Genomic DNA, 20,386 nt, shown 5'->3' on the forward strand with positions numbered 1-20,386 from the left:
TAGGGATGGGGCAGTATTACTGCAGGGAGGTTTGAGTTGGTTGAAGGGAACAGCGATTGACAACAATGACAATGATGTGTGGTTCTCATGTGATATGTCACCTGACAATGTGAGTTGTCCTATGCTGGTGACACCACTCTGTCCCTCCCTCCCTCCCTCCCTCCCTCCCTCCCTCCCTCCCTCCCTCCCTCCCTCCCTCCCTCCCTCCCTCCAGAAACAGCACCGTGCTCAACTCCAAGGTGGTGTCTGTGACCATCAAGCCCACCCCAGGATCCCTCTCTACCCCGGTGGAGGTCCAGTTCTCACACCTTTACAACGTGAGTGACCTTTCACATCTGACCCTCTGACCTGTGCAGTGACCTCAGTAGTAATTGACCCCTGTAGTGTAACAGAGTAGGAAGGGCCTTGACAAATCATGTGGCTTATCCCATAAAAACACAAGGTACTGATATTTGAGAGCATTTTTTTCATCATCCCCTCAAATGGAGGTGTTTGAGAACATATGTAATCAGAGCAGCCCCCTCAGCACCCCTACTAACCGCGTCTATGCATATGTCAACCATGTGACCGTTTCTCTCTCGGTCTGATCAGGGCACCACAAACCAGACCTGCATCTCCTGGGACGAGAGTGACAGGTAAGGCCTTTGTCAATTTCCTTCTTTGGTGATTCACTCATGTGCCTGCTGGGTTGCCCCTTGACGCTGCCAGACTGCATTGTGGAGCCTGGGGGTGGAACTGCCTGAATCAACTGAATAATAGGACCTGTATGATCCCACCTGGCTCTGAAAACAGAAATAGAATTACTAGAATGGACAGCCCCATTCAAGTCAATTTACCATGATGGGTGGACTAGCGGCCAGGATGTAAAGTAAGAAGTGTACCCATATCCAGGAACTAAAGTAATAATATTTCTTTGGTGGACCCGCCTGGCTACCTGGCTCTGAAACATCTGCTGGTGTGGACCTTCACAGTGAGGGATAGAACTTTGGGAGACGGCTTCACATCACATCATCTCCCACTGTGACTGTGTGTGCCGTGGCTGTTCCCGCTCCACTGTTTTTCATCTTGACGTAGTGCCCATGACACACACTGACCCTGTAGAAAGGTGCTGAGTTTGTCAGACAGTTCCGGAGCTCCTCTCTGTGGGTGACGGGAGATGGGACGGGGCTAACACTAACCCCCACGCTGCTAACACCGCACCGACAGTGATGCAGGATGTAGAAAATTAAAGGTGTCGCTCACAGCTTTCTCTCCTGGGCCCCCACGCACACACGAACCAAGGCATCAACACAGAGGGATGAATGGAGAGTGCTTTGGGATCTACTGAGACAGACAAAGAGAGAGGAAGAGGGTATACATATGTGTAGAGAGAGAGAGAGAGAGAGAGAGAGAGAGAGAGAGAGGGAGAGAGAGAGGGAGAAAGAGAGAAGAGAGAGAGAACAAGAGAGAGAGAGAGAGAGAGAGAGAGAGAGAGAGAGAGAGAGAGAGAGAGAGAGAGAGAGAGAGAGAGAGAGAGAGAGAGAGAGAGAGTGTGTAGCTGTGTGCAAGTGAGAGAAAGAGCAAGAGAGAGGAGAAAGCACAATGTGCCCATGGGCCTTATTGCAATGCAGGTTGGACATTTGCATTTAGATAAGTGCGTATACTTATGTTACTGAGATGAGGCATAGAACAGAGCGATCTTTTGCCTTAAAAAAAAGTTGAACCAGGTAAATATAGACCAAGAGAGAGAAAGAACGACCGAACAATGAGGGAAGAGGAGAGAGACAGGGTTGAGAGAAAGCAAGAGGGATGAGAGAGGATATAGGAAGATGGATAGAGGCAGAGCGAGAGAGAGGCAGAACAAAACTAAATCTAATCTAGCTTCACCCACCATGTTGGGGAGTGTGGGGAGAGAAGGGGGAGGCGAGGGAGGGGGAGGGGAGTGACATGTTCTAAGCAAAATGTAAATCCATCTTGGACAGCAGCTATGATTAATTAGTTAATTTTGGGGGGAGAAATTGAAATGTGAGGTGTCCTTGTTGATAAGGGCTGTGAGAGAGAGAGGCAAGCGGGTGTGAGACAGGTGGTCTTCTCTCCTAGGGCTCTCACTTCGGTCTGGGGCGGGGGATCAATAACAACAGCAGTGTTGCAATCCTGGCTTGCAGGTTGGCATTTATTGTAATGAATCTTGCCCTGGAGGCAGCTCTGCAGAGAGGTCACTAGCTGGCACAGCCACAAAGTTATAAAACCTGATTTCAAACCTAACCCTGAACTTAACTCTAACCTTAACCACACTGCTAACCCTAATGCCTACACCCTAACCTTATATTAAGACCCACCCCCCCCAAAAAAAAATATATATATATGTTTTTTTACGATACAGACTATTTTGACTTTGCAGCTGGCCCATCTAGTGTAAATCGCTCAGTTCTGCTCCAGGGCAAGATTAATAATAATAAACGTCAACCTGCTCCTGACCTGGCCCAGTTACCCTCCCTACCTTATCTCTCCTCGCCCACCTCCAGTTCTTTAGAAACCCACAATCTGATTTGTTCACTTTACAGTTTGTTTCTTGAATTTTGCTTCCCCTGTTCTTTAATCTGTCTGTTGGTTTTAGTTAATACATAATTTATTATGATTTCCATCGCTGGGTGTTATAGCACCAGACTAAACCATTTCTGAAATAATGTCAAATATTCGTCTGGGCTTAATTGAGCTTGTCTTGCTTAATGGAACCAATAGAAACATTGGAAAAGTTGCCAACCCTGCCCATCTGGCTCTGCAGGTAGACTAGAGCAAACGCTAATAGTATTTGAACCCAGGGATGTCTGGGATGTTGTGGCTGTCAGGCAGGCCCTGCTGTCCCATTCATTCATGTGGTCCTGGCCTGTTGTTGGCAGGGACCGTTCACACATGCAGTGCTGCTGGACCGCCACCCAAATTATCCCATTAGACCGCGGTGAGGCCTGTGTGTGTGTGTGTGTGTGTGTGTGTGTGTGTGTGTGTGTGTGTGTGTGTGTGTGTGTGTGTGTGTGTGTGTGTGTGTGTGTGTGTGTGTGTGTGTGTGTGTGTGTGTGTGTGTGTGTGTGTGTGTGTGTGTGTGTGTGTGTGTGTGTTGAGGTTGGGAAAGCGGCCTAATCGTGTCATCCACAGAGACTCTGCGCTGAGTTATAATATTGGATTTCTGTTAGGGTGATGTGCTAATGTTAGCACTGAGCCTACTCCTGGGGCTACAAGACTATACTACTCTCTCTCTCTCTCTCTCTCTCTCTCTCTCTCTCTCTCTCTGCTCGTGATGGTTTTCACCCCTCAGCACTCTCCAACCAGATGCACCATGGGTAACCCTATCAAGGGCTGCTGTGAGGTGGCCCTGGGGCACTGCGGGTAACCCTGTTAGAGGCCGTGGTGTGTTGTGATGAGATGTCTTTGGCCCTGAGGTTCAAATAGTATTGGGTTGCTTTCAAATACTTAATCTGCTCTTGATTGAGCCTGCCTAGTTCAATGGAACCATTGGAATAATCAACACAGTGCAAACCCTGCCCAACAGGCTCTCCAGACTGAAGCAAATAAATGCTTCAAAGTATTGGAAAGAACACAACTACAATTTGAACCCAGGTCTGCTGAGGCACAGTCCCAGGCTGTCACTGTTTTGTTGATTTGTTGGTTGGTTAAAACCCTGGGGGCTGCTGTGTGTTCCTGGTGCCACTAGCCCCAGAGACCTGCAGGAGACCATGTTCCCCCGTCTTGATGAGTCCCTTTGGGGACCACTCTGTTTGGGAAGAGGATGTAAGGGCTCAGTTGAGATGGATGGAGTGTGACATCATCAATGTACCATCCAGCATCACAGTGCCATGGGAGAAAGAAACAACACACAACTCCCATGAAGACATGAGGAACCAATAACCATCGGGTCATTCTCTGTGCACCTGCAGTCAGACCGATATGAAGAGAGGAGTAAAACTGAGCCATGCACAATACAAGGACTTGAAAAGTCTTCTTTATTATTAAAACCAACTGGTTTTGGCGTGTTGTCTTTGTCAGGGTTTTAGAACAGCTGTGTGGTAACTTAGCCACTTGTGGAAGGTCTGATGTTGTAAACAACAATGAAATAGTTGTGGTCTGATATTTCAGCACCATGCATAGTGGGAAAATATGGTTTCTGATATTTGGAGTTCAGCACCACATGGCAGTGGACAGCATATTGGCAAAGCAACGTCACTGGCCACTGAGAATACCCCACTAAATTTAGGGAAGAGGCCTACAAGCAAGATGTCTAGAGTGGAAGGCTCCCCATGAACTCCACGCTAAGCTGTTAGGCAATGTTGTTTTTGAATGTTAAAACTTTAGAATTGTTAGTAATGCTTTACAGTAAAAGTGTGTAAAAGTGTAGTCAATCCCATTAACAGTGAGTGACAAAGTGGTGTGGATTTAGCCTGGTCCATTTAGGGTAATTAAGACTTATAAAAACATGGTATCTGTCAAAGTTCAGTCAACACTCAGAATTCACGTTTTGATTAATACGCTCAACTAAAGAATGGTTAACAATATAACAGAAAAATAAACTACATATGTATTTAAAGTGCTTTCTTATTGGGTTAAAATTGAAGTTATTGTTGATGTATGGTCCAGTACGCTACAACAAAGGCCTAGACCAGGCCATCAAAAACCTATTTACACCTAAATTGAGGTTAGGATGGCATTACAGTCACATGAAGTCCTGTAAAATGGATTCACACAATAAAAAATGATTTCCAGCCGATTAATTGTATATTAAGTACACAAAGATGATCTATTTAGCATTTAAATTGTTCCACCAATAACGCAATCTAAATCTAGGGATAAATAATGAGATACAATAATAACTTAGATTATTATTATTATTTTATTTTATTATTATTATTGTTGTTGTTATAACCCCCTTGCTATTGTTTGTTTTTGGGTCATTTGTGAATTCCAACTCTATATTGCAATAACCTGGCCAAGCAGAAACCTGAGCAGCACGGCGTCTGGCTCACAGATAACCTTTCATCACCATTTTCACTGCGTTTTCTGCGCTCTTGCTCGATACCCGCGGTGATGCAAAAGGGGATTTGGAATTAAATAGCTGGTGTCTGTAACGTGGTGGGGGATTTGACTAGCTTTCCCCGTCTTTATTCACCGCAGCGCTCTCTCTCTCTTTCCCGCAGCTCATCGCTGCTTGGATCGTGGTCTGCCAGGGGCTGCAGAGCCGTGCCTGTCGACTCATTGAGAACCAAATGCGTGTGTGACAGACTCTCTACCTTCGCCATTTTAGCCCGGCTAAATCCTGACATGGTAAGTCCGACAACTTCCTTCATTCTTTTATGTTAGGGTATCCGAATCGAGGTGCTTGTGTATGTATCTCACGGGTTTAGTGGAAAAGGGCGTCATTGCCATTCGGTATCAACAGAGCCCTCGCGCGCGCCCGCCCTCTCTCTCTCCTCTCTTGCTTGAGACATGCAGATGCCATTCAGCAAGGGCTCTGTGTATTCTCAAATAAAGAATTTGGGCATCTTTCAAGTCGTCCCACCGAGCAGAAGAGGGAGATTTGTGTCGACATGACACATTTTAGTCGAGGTACATTCAGTTTATATATTACAACTGCATAATTACCGTTTTGACTATTGATTTGCATACATTACATGCTGAATGAGAAATTGTTAGGCTATGTGAATAATTATTTTGGGGTTTTAGATAAGCTATTATTATAATCATGTTAAGAGTCTTTGCATATTTCATGTGAACACTGTCCAATGTAACATAGTAACATATTATTCCAGCATTTTGACAAATTAAATAATATTTCCCTGCACATGTCTCCATTGGAATGCTGCTATGCTCCATGCATGCTGCCTAAATATCCTCCAATGATACATTTACATAAAATGGGGCTAAAATAACAGAACAAATCCCAGATAATCAGTATTTGATTCCAACTGGGGAAAAATAGGTGTGTAAATATGACAATATCTTTACCAAACCCTGCAGAATTCCAGTGATGGCTCAAACCGCTCAAACGTGGCCCAGTTTCTGAGGGGAGATGAAAAGGCCAGTACTGTCTTTGTGAGGAAGTGTTCATTCTGAGCGATTAGTTATTATTAGACTGGAAACTGCCTCTGAAGCAGTTGTTCACTAGTTGCCCTGGTAACAGTATGGAGGGAACCAAGGGCTCTTAAAGCTGTAGAAGACCCTATACTAATACACCACCACAGCCTTTGTGCTGTGTGGCCTAGATAGACGGAAGGGAAGAACGGATGGATGGATGAAGAGAGGGATGGAATACCATTCATTTACCCAAAATGTTCAGACAGATGAGACATTTACCCGTTTTAGATATGCATGTGGTTTTTATATGGCGGTTCCCAAATGCTACATCAAAAGGAGGGGATGTGGATGAGAAAATGTGCACCTGCAAGCAATGGACAAGCTTGATTTGATGGGTCTTAGGAAAGCAAATAAGCACGCCAGTCTTTTGCCCTGAGAATCTGCAGCTGTGCGTTTGATGTTCTGTATCTCTCTCTTCTCCCTCTCTCACACTCCCTCTGTCTTCCCCTCGTCCATCCTAGAGCTAAGATTATTCAGCCAGGGGAGATGATCTTGGAAGTGTGTGTTTGTGTGTGTGTGTGTGTGTGTGTGTGTGTGTGTGTGTGTGTGTGTGTGTGTGTGTGTATGTGTGTGTGTGTGTGTGTGTGTGTGTGTGTGTGTGTGTGTGTGTGTGTGTGTGTGTGTGTGTGTGTGTGTGTGTGTGTTTGTGCACCTCTGCAAGATGTTTACACATCATCACTTGCTATACACACACACAGAAGCAGTGGCTATCCTTATTACACACAGCTGCACATATGCATACTGCACACACACACACACACACACACACACACACACACACACACACACACACACACACACACACACACACACACACACACACACACACACACACACACACACACACACACAAACTGTTTATTTGGCGTGTGCCTGTGCGATGGGCAGCAGTCGTAGTAGCATCATGTGTTAATAGCACTTCGCAAGTGATTTCTGCTTCTCCCTGGCCTGACACAGTGTTATCCTCCCCCTCATTACTCCTTCTCATCTCTCTACCTCTATTCATCCCCCTCTCTACCTCTATTCATCCCCCTCTCTACCTGGATACTCGACAGGCTGTTTCACAGCAGTGTCACATTCTGGGGGCTTTTAGATGCCCTAAGAGAAGCATATTGTGGCAATTATATTCACCTGGTTCTGTGCCAGGAGAGAAGGGCACTCCTTTTCCTCCCTCTCTTTTTTCTTCTCCCTCCCTCCTGCCATGCTAGTGGGTTTGTGAGACAACCATGGTTACGGAACAAGCTAATTATTCCTGCAGCAACACTTGCCACATTCTGATTGGCGCAGCCCCTCTCCTCTCCTCTGTCTGCAGCTAGCCTCATGCAGCCCCAGAATGACAAACACCCAGCCTCTCTCCTCTCCTCTGTCTGCAGCTAGCCTCATACAGCCCCAGAATGACAAACACCCAGCCTCTCTCCTCTCCTCTGTCTGCAGCTAGCCTCATACAGCCCCAGAATGACAAACACCCAGCCTCTCTCCTCTCCTCTTTCTGCAGCTAGCCTCATACAGCCCCAGAATGACAAACACCCAGCCTCTCTCCTCTCCTCTGTCTGCAGCTAGCCTCATACAGCCCCAGAATGACAAACACCCAGCCTCTCTCCTCTCCTCTTTCTGCAGCTAGCCTCATACAGCCCCAGAATGACAAACACCCAGCCTCTCTCCTCTCCTCTGTCTGCAGCTAGCCTCATACAGCCCCAGAATGACAAACACCCAGCCTCTCTCCTCTCCTCTGTCTGCAGCTAGCCTCATACAGCCCCAGAATGACAAACACCCAGCCTCTCTCCTCTCCTCTGTCTGCAGCTAGCCTCATACAGCCCCAGAATGACAAACACCCAGCCTCTCTCCTCTCCTCTTTCTGCAGCTAGCCTCATACAGCCCCAGAATGACAAACACCCAGCCTCTCTCCTCTCCTCTGTCTGCAGCTAGCCTCATACAGCCCCAGAATGACAAACACCCAGCCTCTCTCCTCTCCTCTTTCTGCAGCTAGCCTCATACAGCCCCAGAATGACAAACACCCAGCCTCTCTCCTCTCCTCTGTCTGCAGCTAGCCTCATACAGCCCCAGAATGACAAACACCCAGCCTCTCTCCTCTCCTCTGTCTGCAGCTAGCCTCATACAGCCCCAGAATGACAAACACCCAGCCTCTCTCCTTTCTCTTCTACCCCTTTATCCCCTCTCCCTCTCTCTCCTGCTTAGTCATTTTCCCACATCCTTTTCCTCTGCTGCTTTCTCTGCCCCCCCCTCTCTCTCTCTCTCTCTCTCTCTCTCTCTCTCTCTCTCTCTCTCTCTCTCTCTCTCTCTCTCTCTCTCTCTCTCTCTCTCTCTCTCTCTCTCTCTCTCTCTCTCTCTCTCTCTCTCTCTTCACATAGTAGGTCTCTGTCCCGCCCCTTTATCATTCCCTCTCTTCATCTCTCAGTTTTTGGGAATCGGATGAATGAATGAATGTTTGTGTGTGTGTGTGTGTGTGTGTGTGTGTGTGTGTGTGTGTGTGTGTGTGCGTGCGTGCGTGCGTGCGTGCGTGCGTGCGTGCGTGCGTGCGTGCGTGCGTGCGTGCGTGCGTGCGTGTGTGTGTGCGTGTGTGTGTGTGTGAGACAGACAACTCTTTGTTAGAATGTCTCATGGGTCTGTGAGTACGCAGTTCACACACCTACAGACCTGCCTTTGACCATGTAACCCATAGTAGGCCTCTAGATAGTAAGACATAGATCAACTAACTCAACAGAACCACAGAACAGCTTTGTGTTTCCCATTATATCAGAGAGACTGTTCCTCATGCTGTAGACTCATTCATGGATTCATGTTCATTTAGAAGCTATCCTACTTGGGTTTGAGTCACATGCAGTCAGATACAGAGTTCAGTGGAAGGTCATGATCAAAGCCAAAGTCTGACTCTACAAATTAGACACACCCAGGCTAGGTATCATTGAACTACTGTTTCCATGGTGATTCCCAGAAAGTCTTGATGGTGTTGGATAGCTGTTAACACTATGATACTGTATGTATACCTGTATATCTGCATTGATACAGGACAGCAACCAACAAATCAAGATCACCATTTCGCCATTGTTGTCTTGAGAAACGTATATGCTCCCTTTCTGAAGGCAGTTTTAGGTAAACTCTGGGATAATGTAGCTTCTTCCGGATGGGAAGTCTCTATCTGTCTCACTAGGCGATTGCACTGTACGCAATTCACATCCCACATCCCTGCTCTGCCATTAGTGGAGACAGAGAGGGCTGTAAGAGTTACTCGGTCTCAGCGGACATTGTTCCATTCGGCTGCACTCATAATCTTTTTCCTTCAGACAGAGAGAGAGAGGGGAACTCACCGCAGTGCAGATTAATCAAAGGATTTAATTAATTTGGCCCTCTAGCACACATCAAACCTGGAAACAAGACAGACTATAAACTCCAATTATCTTCTGCTTGAGGGTGGAATGCACAACCATAGAATAGACGCCCCCATCCCTGTCATAAGACTGGCGCTCTCCCTTCCACCTGCATCTCACCTCTAGCTACCCCAACACCACCTCAACCCCCCCTGCACGGCGACCCTCCATCCCTATCCATTCCCATCAGACCCATTCACCTACATCCACCCCCCAACACCACGTCAACCCCCCCTGCACGGCGACCCTCCATCCCTATCCATTCCCATCAGACCCATTCACCTACATCCACCCCCCAACACCACCTCTAGGAAACCTTAGCCTTAGCCCTTAGAACATGTTTCCTTTTGGAACACAGTAAGTGGACTAAGCAGACTTCATTAAGCAACACTCCTGAACATGGGCTTCTTGAACATCCTCTAGTCTACAGGTCACACCCACACGTTGTATTTGGCTCGCTGTTAGTACTGCTGTGTAGAACACATAATGGTATATTGAGGAACGCAGTCAACACCCACGTCTGGCCCGCGTTGGGAGAGTGCCATGCCAGTGCCAAGGATGACATGCATGGGAGCCTGCAGGCTGCACTGCTCCCTCAGATAGATACACTGTCTGCCAGCTAGATGCTTTCACGCTGTTCAGGCCACAGCAGGGAACACTCGTCAGTCAGTGCTGCTAAGCATGTATGAGTCAAGTCTGGGAATTGTGTCCGAAATACACACACAGACACACACACCAGTGAGATGCATAAAGCAGCCACAGGGTCAGTGGGTTGCTGCAGCCTTCCTTCCCTGACTGCTTCTGCTGCCACGCTACCGTACCGAAATCCTGCATCACCATGGCAACTAAGATAATGGCTGCTGCGGGAACATGGAGACGGCAATCTGTTGTTGTCGATGCTTTTACAGGAGGAGGTTTCAATTATCTTGCTGTGTTTCATCGTAGAACGTTTGAATCTGGCTGAATCAGACTACACATCTAACAATATAATCTGTCAAAATGTGCTTCATGGCCTTCAGCTAAGAATCTGTGTGGTGATTAACCTTGGAGTCACCTTGCTCTCCATATCCAGCCAAGGCCCAAACAGCAGCCTGTCTGCCAGCCTCTCTCCAGCTCCCTGCTCTTTTTATCAGATACCAGATATACTTACCTCTGTACACGGCACTGCTCATGTCTGTGTGTGTGTGTTTGGGGGGGGGGGGGTCCTGTGTGTGTGGCTGTTTAAGCTTTGCAGTCATGAACCAGGAGAGTGGAAGAAAGAATCTGCTTCAAAAAGGAGAAGAAGACAGCTTCTTTACTGTCCTAACAGTCTGTGTGTTGACTGTATGTGTGTCTCCTGCAGAACATGGATAAAATGCAGCTTCCCTCTGTGACGCTGATGGTGGGCTGTGGAGTCTCCTCTCTCACCTTGCTGCTCCTCATCATCATCTATGTGTCGGTCTGGAGGTGAGAACACATTAACTCTGGTCTTTTGTTTCTAGTGGTATCTGAGTAGTTACTATGCCCAGCTGACCTATGCTAGGCTGGTTTGGTTACACATCCACCATAGTTGCTTGAACCGTGCTGGAAAGGACAAAGTGGACTAAATCTGAGCCAGCATAGTGCGGTTTAGGTTGGCTTGATATGTAAAAAGGCTAGAGCTTTTGAACCGTTTAAGTGAAGGAAGTATGGGTGTAGTTGTTGATGGTTGACGGTCAATTGGAAAGGTGTGGACCCATCAACATGTTGTCTCTCCTCAGGTACATTCGCTCTGAGCGCTCCGTCATCCTCATCAACTTCTGCCTCTCCATCATCTCCTCCAACGCCCTCATCCTCATTGGTCAGACACAGACACAGAACAAGGTAAGAGCCAATGAACAAGCTGTATCTTACAACGTACTCTCTCAAGGTCTTGTAAAGATGCTTTACTCACATCTCTCCATCTCTTCTTCTCTTCCCTGTTCCCTTTCAACCCCCCTCACACTTTCCTTCTTTCTCCCCCTCTTGTTCTCTTTCTCCCTCACTCTCTGTCCCTCTCTTCCTATCTTGTGTTCTCTCCCTCTCTCAGGTGATCTGCACGCTGGTCGCTGCTTTCCTGCATTTCTTCTTCCTGTCGTCGTTCTGTTGGGTTCTGACAGAGGCGTGGCAGTCGTACATGGCCGTGACTGGCCGGCTGAGGAACCGCATCATCCGCAAGCGATTCCTGTGTCTGGGCTGGGGTGAGGATGCTGGGGGCAGGGGGGGGTCAGTTTTATCTGTGTGTCCGTCTGTCTGTCCATCTGTGTGTCCGTCCCATCCCTACCCAGTACTGACCCTTCCCCCTCCTCCTCCTTAGGTCTACCTGCTCTGGTTGTGGCAGTCTCTGTGGGTTTCACCAAAGCTAAGGGATATGGCACCGTCAACTAGTGAGTCTGCTATCCCTGATATTGTTGCTGTGTGTCTCCCTTTGTCTAGACAAATGTACTTTTGTCTCTCTCTCTCTCTCTCTCTCTGTATCTTCCTTTCATTATACCTGTATACCTCCAGAACTCTCTTCTTCTAAACCTTTCCATATTGGATTAGCTAACTGTTTAAAGAGCATTTAAGACATGTGATACAGAATCCTTATGCGTGGGGGTTGTATTTGTGTGAATTGAGTGCTGGTATCTGACTTGACCTCTCCCTCTCCTCGCTCTACCCCTCCCTCCCTTTCTCTCTTTCTTACACCATCTTTTTTCTCTTCATGTATCTATTTTTCTCCATCCTTTTTTTTCTCATGCCATCTTTCTTTCTTTTCATCTGTCTTTCTCCTTCCTTCTCACCTGCTCTGGGTGTCACTCTCTCTTCCTGCCTTTTTCCTTTCCTCCTCCTCCCTCTCTTCCTCTTTCTCTCTCAGCTGCTGGCTGTCTCTGGAAGGTGGTCTGCTTTATGCGTTTGTGGGACCGGCTGCCGCTGTAGTTTTGGTACTTCCTATCTATCTGTCTCAGCCTCAATTTGTCTGAGAAACCTTTGTTGCTTTACTGATCTGAGATGAACATTTAGCCACAGAAATAAGTAAGATACTGTAACACTTATCTTGCCCTAACCATAAACTTACCATTTTGGCTTAATGCAGTCAACATACTACATACTGCTATTGGTTATAGCCAGTCAATAGATTGTACATTATCTTAACTAACATCTTCATCAACCATGTATAGTCATCAATGGACCCTATGTGCAAGATTGCTACCACTTGTCTAACTACATGTTATTACCTTGACTTAGCAGTTACAACTTTATATACACTGCCGTTCAAAAGTTTGGGGTCACTTAGAAATGTCCTTGTTTTTGAAAGAAAAGCACATTTTTTGTCCATTAAAATAACATCAAATTGATCAGAAGTACAATGTAGACATTTTACAAATGCTGATGCTCCAGATACTCAACTAGTCAAAAAAAAAAGGCCAGTTTTATTGCTTCTTTAATCAGGACGACAGTTTTCAGCTGTGCTAACATAATTGCAAAAGGGTTTTCTAATGATCAATTATCCTTTTAAAATGATAAACTTGGATTGTTAACACAACGTGCCATTGGAACACAGGAGTGATGGTTGCTGATAATGGGCCTCTGTACGCCTATGTAGATATTCCATTCTAAATCAGCCGTTTCCAGCTACAATAGTCATTTACAACATTAACAATGTCTACACTGCATTTCTGATCAATTTGATGTTATTTTAATGCACAAAAATGTGCTTTTCTTTCAAGAACAAGGAAATCTCTAAGTGACCCCCTTTTGACCGGTAGTGTATATGCTGTAGGTTTGATATGTAAAGCTAATCTCTTTATGTGTGGGACTGACATAATTCACATGCATGCATCATACGCATTTCTGTAGTCCCATGTCAGACTGACAGACAGAGTGGTTGTAGCTATATGGTCTGAATGACTAAGAGTTTTTCTCTGTATCTGGCTGCTTTGTTCACATCTCTCTTTTCTCTCTGACAGGTTAACATGGTTATCGGGATTCTCGTATTTAACAAACTGGTGTCCAAAGACGGCATTACTGATATGAAACTGAAGGAGAGGGCAGGGTATGCCTTATCCTACCACACATCCATCTCACTGGTCCACCAATAACCAGCCTGGGGGCATAAGCTTGGGGGTGGGGCTAGCGATGCCATTGGCTCTCACGTTTAGAACGCAGGAGCTAAGAAAGATGAGTCAGATGAGGAAATTGATAAGAGTTATTTTTTTTGGAAGACAGAATTTAGAAACGGGAGATAACAGTTGGGGAATAGGAGCACAGACAAAAGGAGAGAGGGAGAGAGAGAAAGAGAGAGCGGGAGGAGAGATATAGTGAGAGCAGAGAGAGAGAGAGAGGGAGGAGAGATATATTGAGAGCAGAGAGAGAGGGAGGGAGGAGAGACATAGTGAGAGCAGAGAGAGAGAGAGAGGGAGGAGTGATATATTGAGAGCAGAGATAGGGAGGGAAGAGAGATATATTGAGAGCAGAGAGAGAGGGAGGGAGGAGAGATATATTGAGAGCAGAGAGAGAGGGAGGGAGGAGAGACATAGTGAGAGCAGAGAGAGAGAGAGGGAGGAGTGATATATTGAGAGCAGAGAGAGAGGGAGGGAGGAGAGATACATTGAGAGCAGAGAGAGAGAGGGAGGAGTGATATAGCGAGAGAAGAGAGAGAGAGGGAGGAGAGATATATTGAGAGCAGAGAGAGAGGGAGGAGAGATATAGCGAGAGCAGAGAGAGAGGGAGGAGAGATATATTGAGAGCAGAGAGAGAGGGAGGAGAGATATATTGAGAGCAGAGAGAGAGGGGGGAGAGATATATTGAGAGCAGAGAGAGAGGGAGGAGAGATATATTGAGAGCAGAGAGAGAGAGAGGGAGGATAGATATATTGAGAGCAGAGAGAGAGAGATGTGAGATATATTGAGAGCAGAGAGAGAGGGAGGGGAGATATAGCGAGAGCAGAGAGAGAGAGAGAGGTGAGATATATTGAGAGCAGAGAGAGAGAGGGAGGAGAGATATATTGAGAGCAGAGAGAGAGAGATATGAGATATATTGAGAGCAGAGAGAGAGGGAGGGGAGATATAGCGAGAGCAGTGAGAGAGAGAGAGAGAGAGGTGAGAGTGGGGAAATAAAAAGGAGCAGATATTGAAAGGAAAATGTGAATGTTTTCATAAGACAGACAGTGATCAATGATTGGAAGATTTGTAGAGGATGGGGTGACAGAGAGGGATAGAAGAAGAGAGGAGCCAGGGAGGGTGGGGAGGGAGGGAGATATAAGAAAAGGGAAGATTGGAGTGGTTATCGGACACTCTCATTAAGAAACAAGATGGCGCATCGGTGCTCATCTCATGGCTATCATATTGGTTTCATTATACTCTGCCATTTACTGTATGTTGCTTTTACACATTCACTCAGCTTCTCTTCATTTTCAGGTGTTGCTATATAATGTACATTTCTGTATATCCATCTTTCTCTTTTTTTTGTTTCGTTGATTGTTTTATAGGGAATGGGAGCAGGGGCCCTATGGGTATAGAGTAGAGACCTCAGAGATCACTCAAAGCACACGATAATGTCATGTGTTTGATTTATTGTACACCGCTAATGCTGTCTCTATGGCCATAGAAATTGGTTTATTTTCTGTTGTGTTTGTTAAAAGGCTACTCACTATAGTATGAAACATACTCCATCTGATACATGTGTTTTGTTGGAGATGGGGTTTTACTACAGCCAAGTTCCTGAGACAGGATGGAAGGTTTTCAACCTTCTTCAACCATGTATACTTGTCTTAAAGGCTGCTTTGTTTATACTTACTACTGCTACTTAATACAGACGGTAGCATGTGCAGTTCAATACTGGCCAACGTTGTGAGAGGTCATGACCTTTAGTCCCTATATAACCCCAGGGTTGACCTTTGACCTCTTGGTGACCCCTGCTCCCCCCTTCTCGCAGGCTGCTGTTCTGTGCCCTCATTGGCCATCGTTAGTACATCCAACTGTATTGTTGTTTATTTATGTATTTATTTGCTCTGAACAACATGTTTGCCTCTCTCTGCAATGATCTATTCTTGAACTGTACAAGTTTGTTTTTTGCTGTCTGAAACGTTCTCTTTGAGTTTGCACAGAATCCCCCCTCTCTCTCACTCAGGGCTCCTCCTCTCCAATCAGGAACACCTCAATCTCAGCTCCCCCTTTCCACCTCGTCACTGATTCGGTAAAACATCTGCCCCTCCCACTGTTGTTGATTTGTATTGGCTATCAGCCCTGCTCATGGCCCGCCCACTAAATCTCCTCCCCCTGGCAGTAGCACTCTCTGATTGGCTTAATATCCTCTCCTTACACTCTGATTGGCTTAATACCCCCTCCTCACACTCCCCTACTAGAATCATTTTAGAATCTCTTTCCCTGCTGTCAATATCCCAGCTTCCATCTAAAACCAGCTAGACAAGCACTAGATGTATAGAATAACTATAAACATAAACTGCAGTGCAAAATCTAGAACACGGTTATGATACATAGTTATGTTCAAAGTAGTCACATTACTAAGATACAGAATGAATACTGACAGAAGTATAGGATATGGCACAGAGTAGTATATGAAAGGGTGTGTGTATGTTCGTGTGTGTTTAGATGTGTGAGTGTGTGCTTTGGCCTGTGTGTTTGTGAGCATTCGATTACACAGTGGGTACTGGGGGGTTGTTTAAGGGTTGTTTTACACCGATGTTGCGCAGCAGACCACTGGGCTATCAGTGATGCCTGAACCGAGGGGAGAGGGGGCAGAGGTGGCACCAGAAGACTGGATACACAACACAGTAGGATACCATGGTATTCTCTGATATTATTCTCATTGTTTGTGCCCCCTCTGCTCCGTCACAGCCTTCTCAAGGATCAGATTAAGCATACGTGGACTGAGGGGTGGAGGGACTGTGGGGAGGGGGGAGGGGGCAGGGTGGCACTGCAGAGTGGATACATGGAAAAGCGAAGGGTGTTAGTCTCTTTGCCCCTCGCATGCCTTTCAATACCTGACATGTTTAATCAAGATAATTAATGATCGCTAGATGATGCGCCTAATGAGTCACGGCGTACTGTGGCTCCGCTCTCTCATATCTCAGAGATTTAATTGTACCCTCGCTGTCTGGCGAGGCTCTCTCTCTTTCCTCCACCCCTAAAATTAGAGGCTAATTGGATGGGAAATGGAAAGACAGGAGAGTAGAGGACGAGACAGGAGAGAAGAGGAAAGGCCAACTGTAAAGCCATCCAGGCAGAGCTGGTGGGGTGTACTGTTTCCTCGTTCCTCATTCCAGGAAGTGTTAGCACTGTGTTAGCAGGTTGCTGTTCAGTTACTTGAACCCTAGTTGTCACTATACAGACTGGCTCCTCCCAGACTCACTGGAAAAAAAGTGGCAATTGTTACAGAGTGGACGATCCAAGTGAAAGAAATACCAGTAAACTGGGTAAGCTTTGTACCCTTGTTTGTTGACTGGGAACCACAGGATATCACCTATCTAATCTCTTCTACCCATGTTGAGACAGAACAATGAAGTGAGCATTTAGCTGAAGAGTATTGCTTGTTTGATTAAAGAGCTGGATTTGATTTGAGCAGGTCTATGTGTCCCTGTGGATATGGGTGTTTCCTGCTCAGCTTCATTCTCTCACTGAACTCTCTCTGTCATCTACACATCATAAAGACAAGGGAAATTATGTTGTATTTCAAAAGCTACTGATTGCTTTTTAATATCACAGCCTGTGGCAGAAAGGGGGGGGGGGGGGGTACTGGTTGTATTGCCCTTTTACTTGAAATGGAATTTCTTATAATGTGATTTTTAATCCATCTGTCCAGCGGCTATACGGAATCAATGGTTTAATTGTTGTTTTGCGAGCGGCCATTTTGTGACACTGTTCTTCTCGAACTCTGTTTCTTCTAGATGTGTGTTTCTTGTGGGAGTATTTTAATATAATGAAGCAGCTTTCAAGCCATTGTGTTGAAGTATGGATGGACAGTTTATTGTTGCATCACGTCCTGATAGTAATCTAAATAATCACATACCCTCTCGTGTATTATTGCTCTATTATTTCTCAGACAGTATGTCATCCATGATGAAGAGGGATTGTAGAGATTGTACTGTGTCTCTTACTTCCAGCCAGGCATCCAGGCAGAGAGAGGCAGGCCACAGCCACACTGGGCTTTGTGATGTGATGAGAGGAGATTAGATGACAGCAAAGACACTGGAGAAGTGGGGTGACACAGAAATAGACTGCTAGATGGGAACTGTGATGATTCGTGGATTACAGTACCAGTGGAGAAACAGCTTCTCAGGAAATCTTTAGAATTCATTGTCTATCCTTTGTGTTGTTTTAATACAGCCATGCAGAAACACACACTCAACATACACACATTCACATATGTACACCTGGTAATGAACAGGCGTAAAAACACACTGTTAATTTGTTAATTGGAGATATAGGCTAAGAGGCCTGTCACGACTCACTACTTTGAGTTCATAGTTCATTGTTTGTGCGTGCATGTGTTTGAGTGTTACTTTGTGTGTGTATGTGTGTGTGTACATGCCTACATGTGTGTGTGTGTGTGTGCGTGAGAGCCTTAGCAGGGTGTTCAGTAATGCCTGTATAAAGTAATCAGTCTGACCAGTGAGGCGTAGGGAGAAATAACCAGGGGTGAAAATATTCACAGCAATTACATTTAGGAAGCTAAATAAACAACGCAATTGAGACGCAAAGCATCAATTGGCACATGAAGTGTCTCTAATTAGACATTTGCTTTATTCATTTATAAGAATACCATCATTATTTAGTTGAATGCACGTAAATGAAGGATTCAACAATAAGATGAAGAAGGGAAATATAATGTGTATTTATGCCAGTGTACATAAGAATTGGACCTGCACAAGTTAGAGATGTATCTCTCTTTTTACATGTTGTTCATTTAGCAGACACTTATCCAGAGTGACGTACAGGAGCGATTAGGGTTACGTGCCTTGCTCAAGGGCACATTGGCAGATTTCTCCTAGTCAGCCCAGGGATTCGAACCAGCAACCTTTCGTTTATTGGCCCAACCTCTGAACCGCTAGGCTACCTTAAAACCACTTATGAATCATGTTTTGAATCACTAGTTTGAGCTACATCATTTGCAACAGTGTCACGGCACTTTTCTTCAGGCTCAAGATGATTAGAATAATGTCGGAATGCAATAGTGCCTTTGTTGACTTGATTATCCCACCTACATCTGTGGTGGTTAGGATCCCCTATACGTTTGTTCACATAGTAGGAGCAGTGATAAATCATTGAGGAATACATCAGCCCTTAGTGACATATCCACCCATGTGGTTGTGTATCTTGTCCGGCTCAGCCCCCACACATGCCCCTTAGCCCTGAGAGAGAGAGAGAGAGAGAGAGAGAGAGAGAGAGAGAGAGAGAGAGAGAGAGAGAGAGAGAGAGAGAGAGAGAGAGTGAGAGAGAGAGAGAGAGAGAGATAGAGTGAGAGGGAACTGTGACTCACTCTGAGTGTAAGTGTGTGTGTGTATGTGTGCGTTTGTATCTGTGTGTATTATGTTACAACGTGTGTTAATTTGACTACTTTGCAGTCAGATGACAGTACCACTGTACAATATGACGCTCAAATGTGCCAAGTGCGGAGTTATCTCGTCGGCTGACGTTTCTACCACAGCTACCAGTAACGCCATGTTAGTCCTGCTAATTATTTACCCACATATTCTATACTGCTTTCTTTACCTCTGTTTCCTTTACCTTGATATGCCTCCTCTACTTCCTCCTCCTCTTGTTTTTATCTTTTGGTTTTCCCCCCTTTTCGTTTTCTCTCTTCCCCTGTACCCTCGCTGAGAATCATTGGGAATTAGTTCTCCAGTACTGTTCTTGTAAGATGTGTGTGTGAGTTCTCCAGTGCTGTTCTTGTAAGATGTGTGTGTGTGTGTGTGTGTGTGTGTGTGTGTGTGTGTGTGTGTGTGTGTGTGTGTGTGTGTGTGTGTGTGTGTGTGTGTGTGTGTGTGTGTGTGTGTGTGTGTGTGTGTGTGTGTGTGTGTGTGTGTGTGTGAAGCACAGACAGCAGAAAAACAGCTTTAATATAGGCCAGAGTAAAAGTGCAAGGCTCAGTGGCTTTCAGCTATGTAATGCCCCCAGGCTATGGATGGATACAGTAACTCTACATCTGTATCCGCATGGAGGAGGTTTTCACGGGCAGTGCACTTGACTTATCAATTAGTGCGTGCGTGTGTGTGTGTGTGTGTGTGTGTGTGTGTGTGTGTGTGTGCATGTGCTTTGGGTTTCTGTTGCCAGTCCTGACGTGTAGCTATATTTTATGCAATGTGTTTTTCAGTGGGAGTATGTCTGAATGCTTGGATCTGTTTTAAACAACACCTAGAAACCTTTCATTCAATCAACTCAGGACAGAGTTAACAAGTGGACATGTGAAACAAAGACTCTGAAGAGTTGAGGAGTTAGGGAAAGAAATACACATGTTGATAAAGGAGAGAGAGAGAGAGACATTGGAACATATGGACCAGAAGACAAGTCCACTTAATCACACCTCTTCCCTCTGCCTCTTGCGTTTGTCTTTATGTTATGTTTCTTTGCTTCATTTCACTTTTGTTCTTCCTTTACTCACCTCAGCTCCTCCTTTTCCTGTTGCTCTTGGTCTCATATGTTTTATTGACACATCCTTAACATACATGCATATTGTATATGTGAGTTATGGAACATATATTTCTATTGATTATGGATGTATGTTTTTGTGTGTGATATTAGCATATTTACGGTAGCTACTGTAAGTATATTTTAAACATCAAGCTATGTACCTATACCTTGTTATAGGTTTATTATACTGTACACAATGCCAATCATTTCAACAACGAGGGCAACAGGCAGTACATAGATGCCTTTTTTAGGAGTAGATAGTGTATGTAT

The 20,386-nt window shown here is 45.5% G+C and overlaps 1 protein-coding gene across 1 annotated transcript in view; it reads left to right on the forward strand.

The window, feature by feature from the left end:
* Nucleotides 1-20,386, forward strand: part of LOC120030901 (adhesion G protein-coupled receptor B1-like) — a 69,516-nt gene that overhangs the window by 40,699 nt on the left and 8,431 nt on the right. Inside the window, exons 17-26 of the mRNA XM_038976410.1 lie at nucleotides 215-317; nucleotides 592-635; nucleotides 4,236-4,250; nucleotides 5,166-5,292; nucleotides 10,831-10,934; nucleotides 11,228-11,330; nucleotides 11,536-11,686; nucleotides 11,803-11,872; nucleotides 12,343-12,409; nucleotides 13,436-13,521. Of these exons, the coding sequence (XP_038832338.1) occupies nucleotides 215-317; nucleotides 592-635; nucleotides 4,236-4,250; nucleotides 5,166-5,292; nucleotides 10,831-10,934; nucleotides 11,228-11,330; nucleotides 11,536-11,686; nucleotides 11,803-11,872; nucleotides 12,343-12,409; nucleotides 13,436-13,521 (870 nt within the window). The remainder of the gene's footprint in view (nucleotides 1-214; nucleotides 318-591; nucleotides 636-4,235; nucleotides 4,251-5,165; nucleotides 5,293-10,830; nucleotides 10,935-11,227; nucleotides 11,331-11,535; nucleotides 11,687-11,802; nucleotides 11,873-12,342; nucleotides 12,410-13,435; nucleotides 13,522-20,386) is intronic.

The sequence above is a fragment of the Salvelinus namaycush genome, chromosome 37, assembly GCF_016432855.1.
Source record: "Salvelinus namaycush isolate Seneca chromosome 37, SaNama_1.0, whole genome shotgun sequence".
Classification (NCBI taxonomy): Eukaryota; Metazoa; Chordata; class Actinopteri; order Salmoniformes; family Salmonidae; genus Salvelinus; species Salvelinus namaycush.